Source organism: Podarcis tiliguerta, assembly GCF_965153285.1.
Source record: "Podarcis tiliguerta genome assembly, chromosome: 7".
NCBI lineage: Eukaryota > Metazoa > Chordata > Lepidosauria > Squamata > Lacertidae > Podarcis > Podarcis tiliguerta.
Window position 1 is genome coordinate 35,873,702 of NC_139540.1, and position 16,615 is coordinate 35,890,316.

The window sequence follows — 16,615 nt, forward strand, 5'->3', positions numbered from 1 at the left end:
GGCTGGATGGCTACGTGGGAGCCGGTTGAAGTTAAATCCTTCGAAGACAGAGGTCCTGTGGCTGGGACGGGACGATATGGGATTGAGGGGGCAACTCCCATCTCTTGCGGGGGTGCAATTAGTGCCAGCACCGTCCATTAAGAGTTTGGGTGTAATCTTCGACACCTCCCTTTCAATGGAGGCGCAGATTGCAGCTACAACAAAGGCGGCATTTTTCCATCTCCGCCAAGCTAAGCAGTTGGCTCCTTACCTCTCTCGCCCTGACCTAGCCACTGTGATCCACGCGACGGTCACCTCCAGACTGGATTATTGTAACTCGCTCTACGTGGGGCTGCCCTTGAGACTGACCCAGAAACTCCAGCGGGTGCAGAATGCTGCAGCGAGACTCCTTACGGGGTCTTCGCTGCGAGATCACATTCACCCGGTGCTATACCAGCTGCACTGGCTCCCGGTGGAGTACAGGATCAGGTTTAAGGTGCTGGTTTTAACCTTTAAAGCCCTATACGGCCTAGGACCCTCGTACCTACGGGACCGCCTCTCCTGGTATGCCCCACAGAGAAACTTACGGTCTTCAAATAAAAACATCTTGAAGGTCCCAGGCCACAGAGAAGTTAGGCTGGCCTCAACTAGAGCCAGGGCTTTTTCGGCCGTGGCTCCGATCTGGTGGAACACTCTGTCACAAGAGACCAGGGCCCTGCGGGACTTAACATCTTTCCGCAGGGCCTGCAAGACAGAACTGTTCCACCAGGCCTTTGGCCAGGGCACAGCCTGACTCCCTCCATTGGCAATCTTCGCAGCGCTCTGGCCCAATGGTTGCCAGTGGCTTGAATTAATTAATTTTATAATGAATGATTTTAAAGTGTTGTTTGTGCTGTTTTACTGTTGTTAGCCGCCCTGAGCCCGGCTCCGGCTGGGGAGGGCGGGATATAAATAAAATTTATTATTATTATTATTATTATTGGTCTGTAAGGTGCCCCTGGAAAAGAAATCTGCCAAATTGTAGGCAGATAGGTCCACAAGCATTTGAACTCAGTTTATTTGGGGTTAAGAGGAACTCAAAGAAATTCACAGTCTGGGTGAAGTCATCCCTCCTTGACTACAAGCCAGGGCTATTAGTTGCAAAGGAGTTCCCCCTCCTGCCTGCTAGTTCTTGTGTTTTCCTTAAACTCCAGATGTAGGTATTAATTTTGCAAAGTTGCTTCCTCCTCCACCCCATCCACACTCTGGTCTTTTCCTCACACAATAAGCTTATAATCTTAGAGACATAGTTTCCCTTTTAGTAGACAGTTGTCTGTAGCTTTTTGAAAAAACAAAAACAAAAAACGGATTGTCTAAATCACCACAAAGTGCTTCAGGACTTTTCCTGCTTCAACTAGTGAAAAAGCATAAAGATCCTGCTTTGTCTTGGGCCAGCCCAAAATCCCTCTGCCTCAGTGCAGGATTTATTTGAATCCTCTACACATCCCTAGTAAACAACATACCCTTGGATCTCCTCAGGCTTCTCCTTGATAGATAGTTGTAAAACACCCCGTTTCCTCCATCTTTGCTTTCAGAAACTGCAAATTGTATTTCTCCAGCTTCCACTCAAGCAGCTAAGGTGTGCTTGGTAGCTATAAGCTAAAAGAAACCCACTATTGCTTGTTTAGCCAAGCTTTTTGTAGTTGTCAGTTCCCCATGAACTGACTCTTTTAGCCAGTCAGATCTGCAGAAAGCCCAGAGAAAAGGTAATAGCCTCACTTCAGATGGCCATAGTAATCAAAGTCTTGAGCCTGGCTGAGAACAATGTGACCCTAGTGGACAGACAGTGTATAGCAGGAAGATCATCAGCCCTCGTCCTTGTCCCCATTTGCATTTTAAGCCACCTGTCTTACATTCCAGCCCTCCCGCCCCGCCTGCCTGCCTATGACTGGGGCAAAGCTGCATTTAGAGACATGGGTCTGCCACTGTCATGTGTCCCCTAACAACAACTCAGGGTGGGGGAGGGCAAGTACCGACAAAAATAAAGCAGGTCATTCACATGCCTATTCATTCCTAGAAATACAGTAACAGATTCGTGGTATCGTGTTCTGCACTGCTCACACAGATGCTAACAACAATTAAACTATGTTTCCATTAGTAGGTATCTTTGCTTTGTTTTACAGATAAAGAAATTTTACAGACTAACTCTTCACCCATTCGTAATCTTGGCTAGCCTGGCAAAGTCTATCAGCACTATGATTACCCCACCCTCCATTAAAGTTTGTTTGGGTTTTTTTAAAGAAAATATGTGTATGTGTGTGTGTGTGTGTGTGTGAGAGAGAGAGAGAGAGAGAGAGAGAGAGAACGCAGCAGAAAGAACACTGCTTCAGTGAACATTGCCATTTGTTATATTTGTGGCACATGGCTCTTTCTGCCTTTATAGGGGTGATTTTCGGCATTGCCCTTCAGAAAGATAAGATTTCATTTCAAATTTGTCAACAAGAAGGTTTAATGTCACTTTGGAACTCTGTTCATTAGAGTTTTTTATATTACTTATAAATGCTGAGTACATTAATGTTTTGGAATATAACATCTCATAATCACACAGGCAAATGAAAAGAACCCAAGTACTCTCAGTACTTGCAGTTGCTCTAAATTTAAAGCCAGTTAACAAGCTAGAACATGAACAATTAATTATAAATGTTAGCAATAATATCCAGCACTTTAGTATTTTAGAGTGCTCAGAGGTACCCAACTAAAATGGAATTTTAACTGCTATACCAATTTACATTACACTGTTAAAAATCCAAGAATTGAGGACTGAAGTATGAAGAAATGGTGTGCCAGACCAGCTGCAGGATATTCTGCCTCCCTGTTCTACAATCTTCTGTTTAGCATTTTGAGTTGTGCAAAAGCAATTTGTGTTTCACTGATGAAGCAGATGGTCCTCTATAAAGATGATCAGGTTCAGAAGTAACACTAAAACATGAATAGGAAACCTGTGGCTTTTCAGAAGTTGGTTTATTACAGCTGCCATCATCATTGACTATTGGGAATAACAAGAATGAGAGTCTGTTAACACTTGGGACGGGCGGACTTGGTTAATCTTTAGTAATATGGGGCCCCAAAAAGGTAAAGTACCCCTGACAGTTAAGTCCAGTCATGAACAACTCTGGGGTTGCGGCGCTTATCTTGCTTTACTGGCCGAGGGAGCTGACGTTTATCCGCGGTTTTTCCAGGCCATGTGGCCAGCATGACTAAGCCGCTTCTGGCGAAACCAGAGCAGCGCACGAAAATGCCGTTTACCTTTCCGCTGGAGTGGTACCTATTTATCTCCTTGCACTTTGACGTGCTTTCGAACTGCTAGGTTGGCAGGAGCTGGGACAGAGCAATGGGAGCTCATCCTGTTGTGGGGATTCGAACTGCTGACCTTCTGATTGGCAAGCCCAAGGCTCAGTGGTTTAGACCACAGCGCCACCCGCGTCCCTAATATGGGGCCCTATGTGAGGCCAAAATTTGGTGCCCGCAAATGGATCTTCTCAGTTTTGTTCAGCATCCTGTGTGGGGGAACCGCCTGCACTGCCCTAAATCTGGCACTGTACCTTAAGAACCACAGGTTCCCCAGCACTGAGCTATTCCATAGTTTAATGCTATATGTATGAGCCTGCTCCCCGGTCCCATCTCCTTCAGTGTAGATGCAAAGAGGAGATGGGAAGCATCCACTTCTGTTTTAAACTAACCATTTTGTTGTTGTGTTCAAACTAAAAGCCGTGGTTAGTTTTAATTGAGGTTTATCTGAACAAGGCAGGATCTTGGTTTGGTCTTGGCTTGTTCTAGCAAACCATAGTTCAGATGAAACAACGTTTGCTAGCTTAAAATGGGAGCAGATGGTTCTGATCTCCTACACGCAGAGGAGGAAAAGAGTAGTGGGGGAAACAGATGAGATTGAGGGTCATGTACATAACATTAAACTGGCTTATCACTGCATATCACTATATGTCCAAGGGCAACTTTTGCACATTAGCAAACAGCCCGATGAGGCAGAAAATTGCTTCATTTCAGCTAGGTGGGCCTGATCAGCTTTATACATTACTGTGAAGCACATCATATCTCTATGCTCCCAAGTAACGTCTGAGGAAGCAGGCACCACTGTGAGCTAAATGTCTCCCAATGGAGAAGTGCAAGCCACAACCGGTTCTTACTCGGAAGCATGAAAAGTTGCGTCGCTTTTTGATGCTTCTGTGTTATGTCCTAATAAGCAATATTTACTTGATGGGGCATCTCACCCTTGTTCTCACTATCTGTGTTATACCCAAAGTATTTTGCTCTCTTAATATGTTCAACAAGTGGGTTTCCTTCATTAAAAATGGCCAGAGACCATGGCTGTTAAATAAGTATTATGTAAACAGACAAAACAGGAGGCAGGCTAGGCAATAATTAATTCTAATATTTGAAATTCATTATTTCTTTGGTTTTCAAAACTGCACTTATATTATGTGACCTTTTACTCCAGCCCTTGTTTGTTCACATGAATTTTTAGCTTCTCCCAGCTCACTCAGTTACTTTAGGTAATATTTAATTTCTGACACCACCACAATAAATAAAAAGACCAACTGAAGCCAAGAGTGTCCCAAATGACCTGATTAGTCTCCCTAATTCTTTCAGGAATCCCTTCTGGCTTTCAACCTGATTAAGATTAGGCAAATGATCTTTCAGGACCTCATGACGGCAGTTTTTGTTTAGAAAATCTCATTCTATTCCTTTTATTGAGTTTGAGTTATGGTAAAGGCCATAGCTTAGTGATAAAGCACATACTTTTATTGCAAAAAGATCTCCAGGCAGGACTGGTGACTCCTGTCTGAAACCCAGGGCAGGTGCTACCTCCAGACAGCATAGACAAGCTACGTGGACCAAAGGTCTGATCTGGTACAAGGCAACTTTCTGCATCCTATGTTGCTGTGCATTTTGTATCCTGCATCTTTCCTACAAAGACATCATGGATGAAATTCAGCATCATGCTATGACAGACATTCCATCTGCATCAGCATTTCAGTTTTCCAAACAGAATGATCCTCGCTCTCCTCCCCCTGTGCATTGTTCTGTGGTTTCTACTGACCCCCTGAGCCAATTAAGTGGAAGTCTCTGCACTAGTCTACTGCTTGGTTAATCTTGCTCCATATTGCCATTTCATACCCCTTGTTGTGTGTCATCCCCTTCGCTTGCTCTGCATTACAAAGTTCTTGTTTCCACTTTTGTTTTCCTCTTTGGCTAAACATTTTAGAAAGTCTTTCAACTATCTTGCCAAACTGAATTTTGTTGTAGCTTTCCCCCTCCCATAGTGTTCTTCAGATTTAGCATTGCCTTGTTAAACATGGAACTGAATTACTGCTTGTATATATGCATATTGGTAGGTCATCACACACACACTATAAAGCAATGGATGTATCCTTCATATTTGATAGTCACCAGGGTTACTAGCCTGAGTCTACTAACCAGCAATCAAATAATGTAAAGATAGCCTAGGGGTGTGTAACAGATGCCCCCTTTCCCCCTTTAGAAAAGTAGCTTTGATCGACTGGGATCATGTGGGTCAAGCAGGGAAGATTCACAACCATATGTCTATTCCAAAACTTCCCCTAGTGACTCCCTACCCTTAATGTTCAAAATGAGTGCTTTGTGCAGGCAGTAACACTTCTGAAACCTCTTGGGAGAGCAAAAAAGGGCAATTTGGAGAAGGGTGTTGAGATGATTAAACACTGTTTCCCTCACATAATTCCTCCACTCCCAACCATCTCCTCTCAGAGCTGCTTTTCTTAAAAACAAGTAAAAGTGATGGGTATCTACTATACATAAGTGTACACAATGTGTAACCCATGCTGGTGGGCAGTACAATAAAATTTCCCCTGAGTTCTGGCCCAGAGACAACCCTGAATAAGCAATGTTACCTTCTTTATTGTGGAAAACCCCTATTATATAAGGTATGCATTTCTGTTTTTGTTTTTCTGAAAAGTTAATCTTTCCCCCAAGCTTTGTTTACACAGCCTCACTGCCCTTGTGGCCATGTAGACTTATAGTTGGGCACATCCTTGTTTAAAGCAAATGTAGAAAGAGGAATAACCTTCTGGTCCCCAAAGGGTCACATTAGATTCAGCACATTGACTCACTTCAGAGTCCTGCTCGTTGATCAAAGAACAAACAACAAAGGTCCTGCAAAAAGAAGCTCGTGTTGACATTTCTGTTTCAGGGTTTGGTGTTCTTTGTCTTCTTCCTCTTTGCACCTTCCTCTAATAAAAATGTACAAGCACAAAATGTAGTTCATAATTTGTTCTCATGTTTCTGAGCACCTTCTGCAGCTGTGTATAATGTGTCTACAATTTTCACTGCCAAGATGCACGCTAAGGGAAATTTTGGAAGTCACTCAGGACACCATGCATCACTGCTACGAAACAGCCATGTTGAAATCCATTTTTAAATGATGTTTGTGGCATGTGTAAAGAACTACAGGCAGGGCTTTTTGAAGGGTTCAGCTGGGCTTGTTCAGTACATCGGATTGTGTATGGAAAGCAATGTTGATCTGTTCCACAATAGGATGACGAATCAGTGGCTTCAGGATAGGCCCACTACCTGCATAGCTTGATGTGAAGAGGCCCTGCAGCACTATATTTTATTTATTATTGCTACTAGGAACTTCTCCTAAATTTCCAGTTTGGTTCCAAGGCATGCACAGCCTAATATATGGTTATTAAGGTGTTTTCTTATAAAATTAACCCGGGAAGTCATCCTGCTCTCCACAGTGATCATTATAGGCTGGAGGTTTAGGATAATTGATACCTAAGTAAAGTCCTGTCTAATTGGACATGCATATGAGTGTGGCAGGGGACGCGGGTGGCGCTGTGGGTAAAACCTCAGCGCCTAGGACTTGCCGATCGCATGGTCGGCGGTTCGAATCCCCGTGGCGGGGTGTGCTCCTGTCGTTCGGTCCCAGTGCCTGCCAACCTAGCAGTTCGAAAGCACCTCCGGGTGCAAGTAGATAAATAGGGACCGCTTACCAGTGGGAAGGTAAATGGCATTCCGTGTGCTGCACTGGCTCGCCAGATGCAGCTTGTCATGCTGGCCACGTGACCCGGAAGTGTCTGCGGACAGCGCTGGCTCCCGGCCTATAGAGTGAGATGAGTGCACAACCCTAGAGTCTGGCAAGACTGGCCCGTACGGGCAGGGGTACCTTTACCTTTACCTATGAGTGTGGCAATTGAGTTATAAGACAATGAGCATTTGTCTTGTTCATTCATCCTGATATGCTTGTAGGGCCTTTACACATGTCTTCCCACTAGTCGTTCATTCACCCCACACTTTTTAGTGCATTTTCACATCACTTTCGAAATGGCAAAAGTCATGTTTTTTAAAAAATGAATTTGTTGCAGCAGGGTTTTAATCTGTTTTTATTACACAAACATAAACTTCAGATATGTACTTGAACTCCTCCCTCAAAACAATGAGAGTCTGGAATGCTTAGTAATAGCATTCTAGGGCATGAAAAGAAGAGTCTTCCTTTCTTAAAATGCAAGTGAGTCTAACTCAAGACAGATTGCTAGAGGCTCTCCAGCATACAGAGTAAACTTGCTACTCTGGAGTCATGTGGTCAGTGCTTTGGTCATTGTGCCCCGGGATTTTGCAACATATCTTTCACCAGCCTTTCCACATAGCAATACAGTGGTACCTCGGGTTACATATGCTTCAGGTTACACACTCCGCTAACCCAGAAATAGTGCTTCAGGTTAAGAACTTTGCTTCAGGATAAGAACAGAAATCCGGCTCCGGTGGCACGGTGGCATCAGGAGGCCCCATTAGCTAAAGTGGTGCTTCAGGTTAAAAACAGTTTCAGGTTAAGAATGGACCTCCGGAATTAATTAGGTACTTAACCTGAGGTACCACTGCACTTTGTTCTTTGAACAGATGCATTCTAACATGGGACAGTTCCTGCTCAAATGTTGTCGGCTTAGCTACAAGTCTAGACACAGCTGGACACAGACGTCACAGTTCTCCAGTGAGTTGGTTTCAAACAGGGAAGTTGTGGCCCTTCAGATGTTGTTGGCTACAACTCCCATCCTCCGTCTCCATTGGCCATGCAGGCAGGGGCTGATGTGAGTTGTACTCCAACAACATTTGGGTCCTTTTAGAGGCTCCTGGAGGCAAACAAATCCCTTCACCTTGTAGAGCATCTATCTTTCTTCACAGCCTAATTGTTTGCCTTAAATGCCTGGATTTGATTGCTCCACCTACCCACCCATCCCTGTACTGTATTATATTTTATTAACCCATATCATACACTGACTAATAATGCCATCACATTTCAGGATTCTCTAGAAACGTATATAAAAGTGACAGGGGCCAAACAAACATCAACCAAGCTTCCTGACTCTCGTATGTGTTTGTCACACGCAGTCATAGACAAACTGTTCTCCAGTGCAAGTCTCCAGCTCCTGCTTTGCGCGCGCAAGCACACACACACACACACAGAGCCTGGCTGCCTGCGGAGAACAGACTTCCGCAAGGCAGCCTTCCAGAGACAGCCAGAGTGCTCAGAGGGACGGAGCTGCTGGAGAGCGCCTGGGAATGGCTGACAGCTACATTGAGGAATCAGATCTCTTTCCTGAGAAAGAGGAGACTCTGGAGTGGGGTTATGAAGAAGGTAAGGAGGTTGGGGCTTGAAACTGTGAGCTGCTAGGTGGGCTGAGCGAGTGAAGCCTTTTCATTGTGTGCCTGAGTGTGCATGTGTGTGAGAGAAAACTTAAATATAAAGTTCACATTTACTCTTGTCACCAATACGCCTTGGAAATACTGTTTGAAGATCAGGTGTCATTTTAGCACATTGAAAAAGGGTGTGTGTGCAAACTATCGAGTTAAGAAAAGCATGTTATTTAATTTTAGGTTAAAAAAAAAACAACCAACACAAAACAGAAACTCTAGAACTGCTTCAGCAGTAAGCCCTTCTCTTTCCGAAGGCAAAGATGCAGCATTTCCACAAATAAGTTGCACATTCCCTCGCTGTGTTTGAAAGTCAAACACCGTAGCTCTGACAGCGCCACTGGCTGTACACACAAAAAGCTGGGTTGCTTTTGTTGCTTTTTACTGTCCAGTGAGCACTGACTGAAGGAAATCAAAAGGGATTTCTAATCTCCTCTCACATTTGATAATCCAAGCTGAATTTAATAACATTGGTACAGAAATGTTGATGGCTAGGACTCACAAATGGCAGCAATGTGTAGATGAGGCACACAGTCACAGTTGTATATGCGTTGTGTAAATGATGGTCTTGTGACAGAAGGCTAAGAAAAACAAAAATTGCTGGTTAGATGTGTTAGCCCACTAGCGGGGGATCCTAAAAGTTAGCAGCTGGGTAATACCTCTTTAGTAAAGCCAACTAAACCTTCACGAAGTAGTGGGTGAACTTTCAAGCTTACAGCGTGTGTGTGTGTGTATATTACCTGCAATGTTGCTTGGATATGGTGAAAAGATCCAATCTACAGTTTCTATGAGGAAATGAAGATGTTATGAAAACTTAATGAGACTAGATTGTGTTAAGTGAAATCAAGATCTTGGGTGCAAGAATATACTGACAATTTCTTCAATCCGAAGAAGCATTCTGGTGAACACAGATACTTGCTTATTTGCTTCAAGATGTTTTATTTGAAACTGATTTTGTCTCAGCAAAGTTTCTCTTCAAAAGCAGAACAGGGTTTCCATGATTTGGGCTTAACTGAATCAGATGCTGGTTGAAAAGACATTGCTGTCCAGTTCAGATGGGTCAGTGGTCATGGCAAGCATTTTACATTTGCTTCTTGGACTATAGAAACGTTAATTTCTTTTATCAAATATATTTTGTCCCCTAATGAAACTTCTTTGGCATGTCTCACAGCCACCTGGACCAAATTAAATGTGCCCTTTCATTTAACGTGCATGTTTTAAAAAATATGAATGGCAGGAGCTGGGCTGGGCTGGGGGATGATAACTATCAGGACTGCAATTGATAGGTAGGGGAGAAAAACCTGATGAAAATTGCTCTTTGAAGTATCTGTTTTCACAGCAAATGTAAATTTCCTCCTAATGCAAACAGCAGCTTTCAATGAGTGTTTTCCCATCAGGACTACAGCAGGGGAGGAGAGTGTTAAGATCCACCTCCCTATCTGTTGTGGATCTTATTACATTTAGCACCCTAACGGTTTTAAAATATAGGCGCAGTAAATGTAAAGATTCACTTAACTAGTAGTGGCTAGGGTGGTGCTGCAGAACCACCCTCCTAACACTGTCATTACTGCCATTTATTTGGATGATGCAGGGATGCAGGGGACAAGGTGTCAGGGCTGTGTTGGCACTGATGGAGTAAATCCTGCACTCCTGCAAATGTGCCCACAAAGCTCCGAATGTCACCACTACCCTGCCCCACCAGTGACACTAGGGTCAGGAGGCCAACAATGCTCCCTGCTATGAGGACCAATTCTGCATTTAATATCATATAGATAGAGATAGAGATATATAGGTAAAGGAACCCTGCCAGTTAAGTCCAGTCACGAATCACTCTGGGGTTGCGGCGCTCATCTCGCTTTGCTTGCCGAGGGAGACGACGTTTGTCCGCAGACAGTTTTTCAGGGTCATGTGGCCAGCATGACTAAGCCACTTCTGGCGAAACCAGAACATATGGAAATGCCATTTACCTTCCTGCCGGAGCGGTATCTACTTGCACTTTGATGTGCTTTCGAATTGCTAGATTGGCAGGATCTGTGACCGAGCCATGGGAGCTCACCCATTGGCGGAGCTTCATGCTCTGGCACCGGGAGGCAGAGGTAGGGTGTGCGGCCGCAGGGGCGTGGTGCCCAGCATGGGAGGCGGGCAGCCACGACAGCACCCTACCGGGATTGCGCTGCCAAGGGCAGTGCACTCCCCCCACACTCCTTTTCCTCCACCAGTGAGCTCACCCCGTCGCAGGGATTTGAACCACGACCTTCCGATTGGCAAGCCCTAGGCTCAGTGGTTTAGACCACAGCACAACCCGTGTCCCCTAATATCATATATAGTTTGGCCCTGAGCCTAGGACTTGCTGATCAGAAGGTCGGCGGTTTGAATCCCCGTGACGGGGTGAGCTCCCGTTGCTCGGTCCCTGCTCCTGCCCACCTAGCAGTTCGAAAGCACATCAAAGTGCAAGTAGATAAATAGGTACCGCTCCGGCAGGAAGGTAAACGGCGTTTCCATGTGCTGCTCTGTTCGCCAGAAGCGGCTTACTCATGCTGGCCACATGACCTGGAAGCTGTACGCCGGCTCCCTTGGCCAATAAAGTGAGATGAGCGCTGCAACCCCAGAGTCGTCCACGACTGGACCTAATGGTCAGGGCTCCCTTTACCTTTACTATTTTGTACTTTGGACATATAGAAGGAACATGATGATTTGGGTGAATCCTTTTAAGAAACTTGCATCAGCATAAGGAAGTAGATGGAATATATTTTAGGGCTCATGATTCGAAGAGCATATAGAAATACTTTATTTTTTAATTTCAAACAAGTATGATTTCTTTTGTCCTAGGAGTTGAGTGGGGATTAGTCTTTCCTGATGCTAATGGAGAATATCAGTCTCCTATTAACCTGAATTCAAGAGAAGCAAAATATGACCCCTTGCTGTTGGAAGTATGTTTATCACCAAACTATGTTGTGTGCCGTGACTGTGAGGTCATCAATGATGGACACTCAGTTCAGATCCTCTTAAAGTCCAAATCAGGTATGCTTTCCTATTCTTTATTGTTTGCTTTGGGATATGTCCAAACCATCATTGCTGTCACTTATCAATTATGCTATCCTTATCAACAACAAAAAGCAGACAGTTTCATACACATTAGCTCAATATTCTCACAAGCACCCTGTAAGGTCGGTATTATTATCCCCATATTACAGGTGTGAAGACTGAGGCTGAGAATGGCTTGCCTAAGGCCACCTAGCAAGTCTACAGCTGAGGTGAGCATTGAACAAAGGACTGACTGACATGCTTCACACTCTTAGCTACTTCAGACACAGGCTCCCGTTTCATTTCATTTTTCCCCTTCCTTGTGAAAGTCATAAACCCCTGACATACCCTTCTTTTTTCTTTATTGAAAAACTCTCAGAGAAAACTCTGTGGATGCTTGTTTGTAACATAAAAATAGTCAGTTACAAGTCATAAGACTGCAAAGAAGGTCCCAGAAGCGTTCAAGCAAGGAGTGCAATGCTTCAAGCATATGTGTTTTCAGCCACTTTCTGGCTGCCTTCTTCAGACACATAAAATAGGGAGAAATAATGCTAGAATTGGCTTCTAACCAACAGAATTGTAGCAGCGATGGAAACTGGCTTGGCAAAAATGGGCAACGCTTAAGATGCCCTCTCCATGTTCTTGGGTCTTCGCGTGCATGTCCCTTTCCCAAATTTAAAATTGTCTCTATGGTTGTTTTTTTTTTACTTCTATTAAAAAGAAAACTCCCCAACTTGCCACTATATGCTGACATAAGACACCAGCATCAAGAGTTAGTAATAGGAAGAAAGCCTTTTATTTATCATATTCTTGGCAGTCTCTAAATGCTACGAAACAGCTGGGAGACCACAAGGAAAGTTCTCACTGTGTCTCTAGCTGGCTGGTCAGCAGGAAATATTTGTCAATGGACCCGTACCGGATCCATTGCAACTCTTAGGTTGGGAAGAACACAGGAAGGTGGCTCAGTCCTTTGGTCTATCCAGCTCAGTATTGTCTGCACTTATCAGAAGCAGTTATCCAGATTTTCAGGCAGGGGGCATTCAAGGATTGAACCCAATACCTTCTGCATAGCTCTACCTACTGCTGAGCTATGGCCCTTGCCCACCTGCAGTCCCTACCTGCAGGCTCACAATTGAATAGACTTGATACCAAGGGGAAAAGGAATGGGAGGGAAGAGGAAAACCTTTGGCGCAGCTGCTCCTTCAGTGGCCAATGGATAAAGCCAGTTCAGTCTCTCTTCCCCTTGCCAATTTTCTTCCTGAGAGGCAGAGGGTGCTGATGTTACAAGAGCCCTTTATCCCACAGTTGAAAGCCTTTCCCTTCCTGCTTTTGCTGGTGGGGGTATTTGAGGGAGGCTCCCTTTCTGCTGCTCTTCTTAGAGCCCCTTAAAATATTCTGCAGAAGTGACAGGAGAGGAAGTACAATTGACTTGTGCTTCATCTGCCTGCACTTGCAGGCCATGTCCAAATTGGAGAAAAGCATCTAACTTGTATGGGAAAATATCTTCAAATTCAGGGCAGAATGCACATTCTCAGGGATGCACACAGATTTCCCCCCAGCAATATTATCTGGAAGCATAGCAGATCCTCCTTCTCTTACCTTATGTAGAAAATGTCTAAAATGGTCCATGGTATTTCAATATAAGGAAGAGGGCTTTAAAAATCACTAACTTTTTCACTGCTGCTAGTATCTCATGGGAAAAAACCTAACATTTCAAACATATTCCCCACTGAAAATGTCCTTACTGCACCTCTAGAACTGATCATTCATGTACAGTATATATCTACTTTTTCAGCAGAGAGCAAACCATGAATAGATAATAGAGGTAGTTCACTTTTAATAGCAAAAGAGATGTGTTATATGGTGAAAGGTGGAAATGTGCATATTTTGTCAATATATTCCTTGCATGTTCTGGAGGAGTAGCCTTATTACAGTGAAGCAGACAAGGAGTTTTATAGCACCTAAAAGACTATCTGATTGGCTGCAACATACCGTATTTTTCGCTCTATAAGACGCACCAGACCATAAGACGCACCTAGTTTTTGGAGGAGGAAAACAAGAAAAAAAATATTCTGAATCACAGAAGCTAAAACAAGAGGGATTGCTGCACAGCGAAAGCAGGGATCCCCTTTGCTGTTCTGGCTTCTGGGATAGCTGTGCAGCCTGCATTCACTCTATAAGATGCACACACATTTCCCCTTACTTTTTAGGAGGGAAAAAGTGAGTCTTATAGAGCAAAAAATACGGTAAGTATTTGACAATGAAAGCCGGTATTCAGCAGTTCCTGCTGCAATAAACGAGTTAGTCTTTGAGATGCTATAGAACTTCCCTTACCAGTTTGGAACTTTGCATTCAGTTTTCAAAGGGAGAAAAACTATGAAGAGGAAGCTGACTGTCAGCCTTAAAGGTAGTAGTTTTATATACAGGATCCAAGACAGTCTCGTGTTTTGCCACAGACTCTACCAGTTTCCGTAACCAGGGGAACACAGGATCACTAATTGCTCATGTAATGGCTTTTCTATAGACCATCCTCTGAGTCCCAGCTCTGAATCTACCGGAAGCCGTCCTGGAAGAAGTGCTTCTAACATGGGACTCATAAAATACCCATTAGAATTGAGAGAAGTTCTTCATAGCCCTATCCCTACTGAGTCTACAGGCATGTGGAAAAATAATGTCTTTTGAAAAGTCAGCCTTGGGAGATATTTCTTACTTTCTCTGCTCTGAAAGGACTGGATCAACTCTCTGCAGAACGTCATGGTTACTTTTCTATTATCATCCATTCGTATCCCTTCCTTCTGCATATCTCATTACAATCTGTGTCAGTCAAACCTGGGTCACTTTGGTGCTTTTATGTAGACATGTAAAGAAACCCACAGTGTTCTTGGCAATATTCCAAATATATAATGCTGTGACTTGTAGATCCAGGCCATATCACTGTAGATCATTCACTCAGTTTTCTAGTTCTCGTAGAAATTATATGCAGATATATATTTTGATTTTCTTCCTCTGGGCTCTGACATTTGGATATCCTGGGTTCGTGAACGATTAGCAAGTTTATACTTCTTTTTAAAAGCGAGGCCATAGAATAATAGATAGTTTATTTCATGCATAAGATGATATTGCTGAGGATTCAAGCTTATCTTATCTATCTATGTCTTTCAGTTAGGACAACCTGTTAGTTTGTTAGCCGTTATGGGCCCAATTCAGATGAGCATGGATGCAGCACCCATGTTCAGAGGGACCCTGCCAGGCTCAATAGACACACGTTTTCTCCCAACATGCTGGATGGGGAAAACAGGGCTCCATTAATCTCTTTAATGCATACAGGTGCTGTGCCTGCACTTGACTAGACTGGGCCCAAATATGACTCAAATGGTTGAGAATTTGTTTTGTTTTTTCATGTTAAGCTTCCTCACAACAAACGTAAGTTACATAGTATGCACAGAACTCCATCAGCTAGTAAAGATGCAGGCCTGATGTATGGATATGTACACATTCACGCCTAGAAGGGATAAATACAGACAAGCAAATTTATCTTCATGAAAACTGCTCTGCCTCATCAAATTAAGAACGCAACAAGAAGTGTGCAGCCATGGAGCACAGTTTGTCACATGTGACCTCTCTCTCATTCTCACTAACTATTGTTCTGTTGGCTGAGAAAATCTTCAGAAAACGGCAGGCTATTTATGTCACCTGCTATTATTTGTGTTCTTTTGCAGCGTTAGCAGGAGGACCCTTGCCTCGGGGGCATGAATTTGAACTGCACGATGTCCGGTTTCATTGGGGGAGAGAAAATCAGCGTGGCTCTGAACACACTGTTAATTTCAAAGCTTTCCCCATGGAGGTAAGAGTGGTCTTGCCCTTATCTAGCCTTACACTTTTCCTTTGAATTTGAAACCAATGTCTTAAAAACCTGTTGGTTTGATTTTAACCCTGCAGCTTATTGATTTATAGTCACTTTTAAAGGCTGTCATCTTAAGTATGCATTGGGAACTTATAATTAACATGTATAGCATTGTGCCTCTGGTGCAAATTCTACTGCATGATTAATCGGTCATAAAGTTAACCTTCAGCACTATTAACTTCTGCATTAATAATATTCTAACAACCTCTGCTAAACTTAGCATTTCCTTGACTACTAGCTGGAACATGGGCAGAGGCACACCTGGCTTCCTGTTTTTTTATGGACAAATAAATGTAAACCAAGCCAAAATCACTACTTAAAAGGAAGGTCTTGAATGGTACTGATCCACAGTGGGTTTCCAGTTTTTAGTGAAATGCAACTTTTAAAAACAGGTATAGGGTTACTGCAATCCGCAATGTGAGCCATGCGCAGTAGTCCAACTCCATGCGTGCATTTATGGTGCTAGCTGGTGATATTCAAGTGTTTCCTCATGCTATGCAGTTAATCTTTTTATATTATAAAAGCTCTTTCAGTGCATATTTGTTTGGCTTTAAATATTTTCATGCTATTTATCTTAATCCCCTTAGAAGCTTGAAAACAAATTTCCTTGCCATTTTAATTCTTTGTGGGATTTGTTACGAAGCACTGAGCTGCTGCGATAAAGGCTTGTTTTTAAGTACTATGCCAAAAGGATTTTGGGCCCACTTCAGACATTAGCTCTGCTCTGTCACTAAAAGGGAAACATTAAAACAGTTGAAAATCTGCACAAAACCTTGAGCAGTTAATTGAGAAAATTAAAAGTAGGAAGAGCCAGTTCTGTTCCTTTAGAAAGTCAGGAATTTCATCATCATTTGTTCTGAAAATGAGCATAAATCACAGTGCAGAGGTCTACTCAGGTATAAAGCCCATTGAGGTCTAGGTAAGTGTGCCTACTCAGAAGTAAGTTTTATAGAATTCAGTGGTGCTTACTTCCAGGTATGTGGT

General features: G+C 43.4%; 1 protein-coding gene and 1 long non-coding RNA gene across 4 annotated transcripts in view; one reads left to right on the forward strand and one right to left on the reverse strand.

Annotated features, from left to right (window-relative positions):
- Positions 1–8,395: 8,395 nt before the first annotated feature.
- The window catches only part of CA8 (carbonic anhydrase 8), a 43,872-nt gene continuing 35,652 nt past the window's right edge, over positions 8,396–16,615 (forward strand). Inside the window, exons 1-3 of one of the 3 annotated variants that reach the window (XM_083451382.1) lie at positions 8,396–8,647; positions 11,533–11,724; positions 15,447–15,571. In XM_083451382.1, the coding sequence (XP_083307508.1) occupies positions 8,572–8,647; positions 11,533–11,724; positions 15,447–15,571 (393 nt within the window). In that variant the 5' untranslated portion in view covers positions 8,396–8,571. The remainder of the gene's footprint in view (positions 8,648–11,532; positions 11,725–15,446; positions 15,572–16,615) is intronic. The other 2 variants (XM_083451380.1, XM_083451381.1) reach the window with 2 other exon arrangements.
- The window catches only part of LOC310682531, a 41,226-nt gene continuing 33,775 nt past the window's right edge, over positions 9,165–16,615 (reverse strand). Inside the window, exon 4 of the long non-coding RNA XR_014513945.1 lies at positions 9,165–9,284. This is a non-coding gene — a long non-coding RNA (uncharacterized lncRNA). The remainder of the gene's footprint in view (positions 9,285–16,615) is intronic.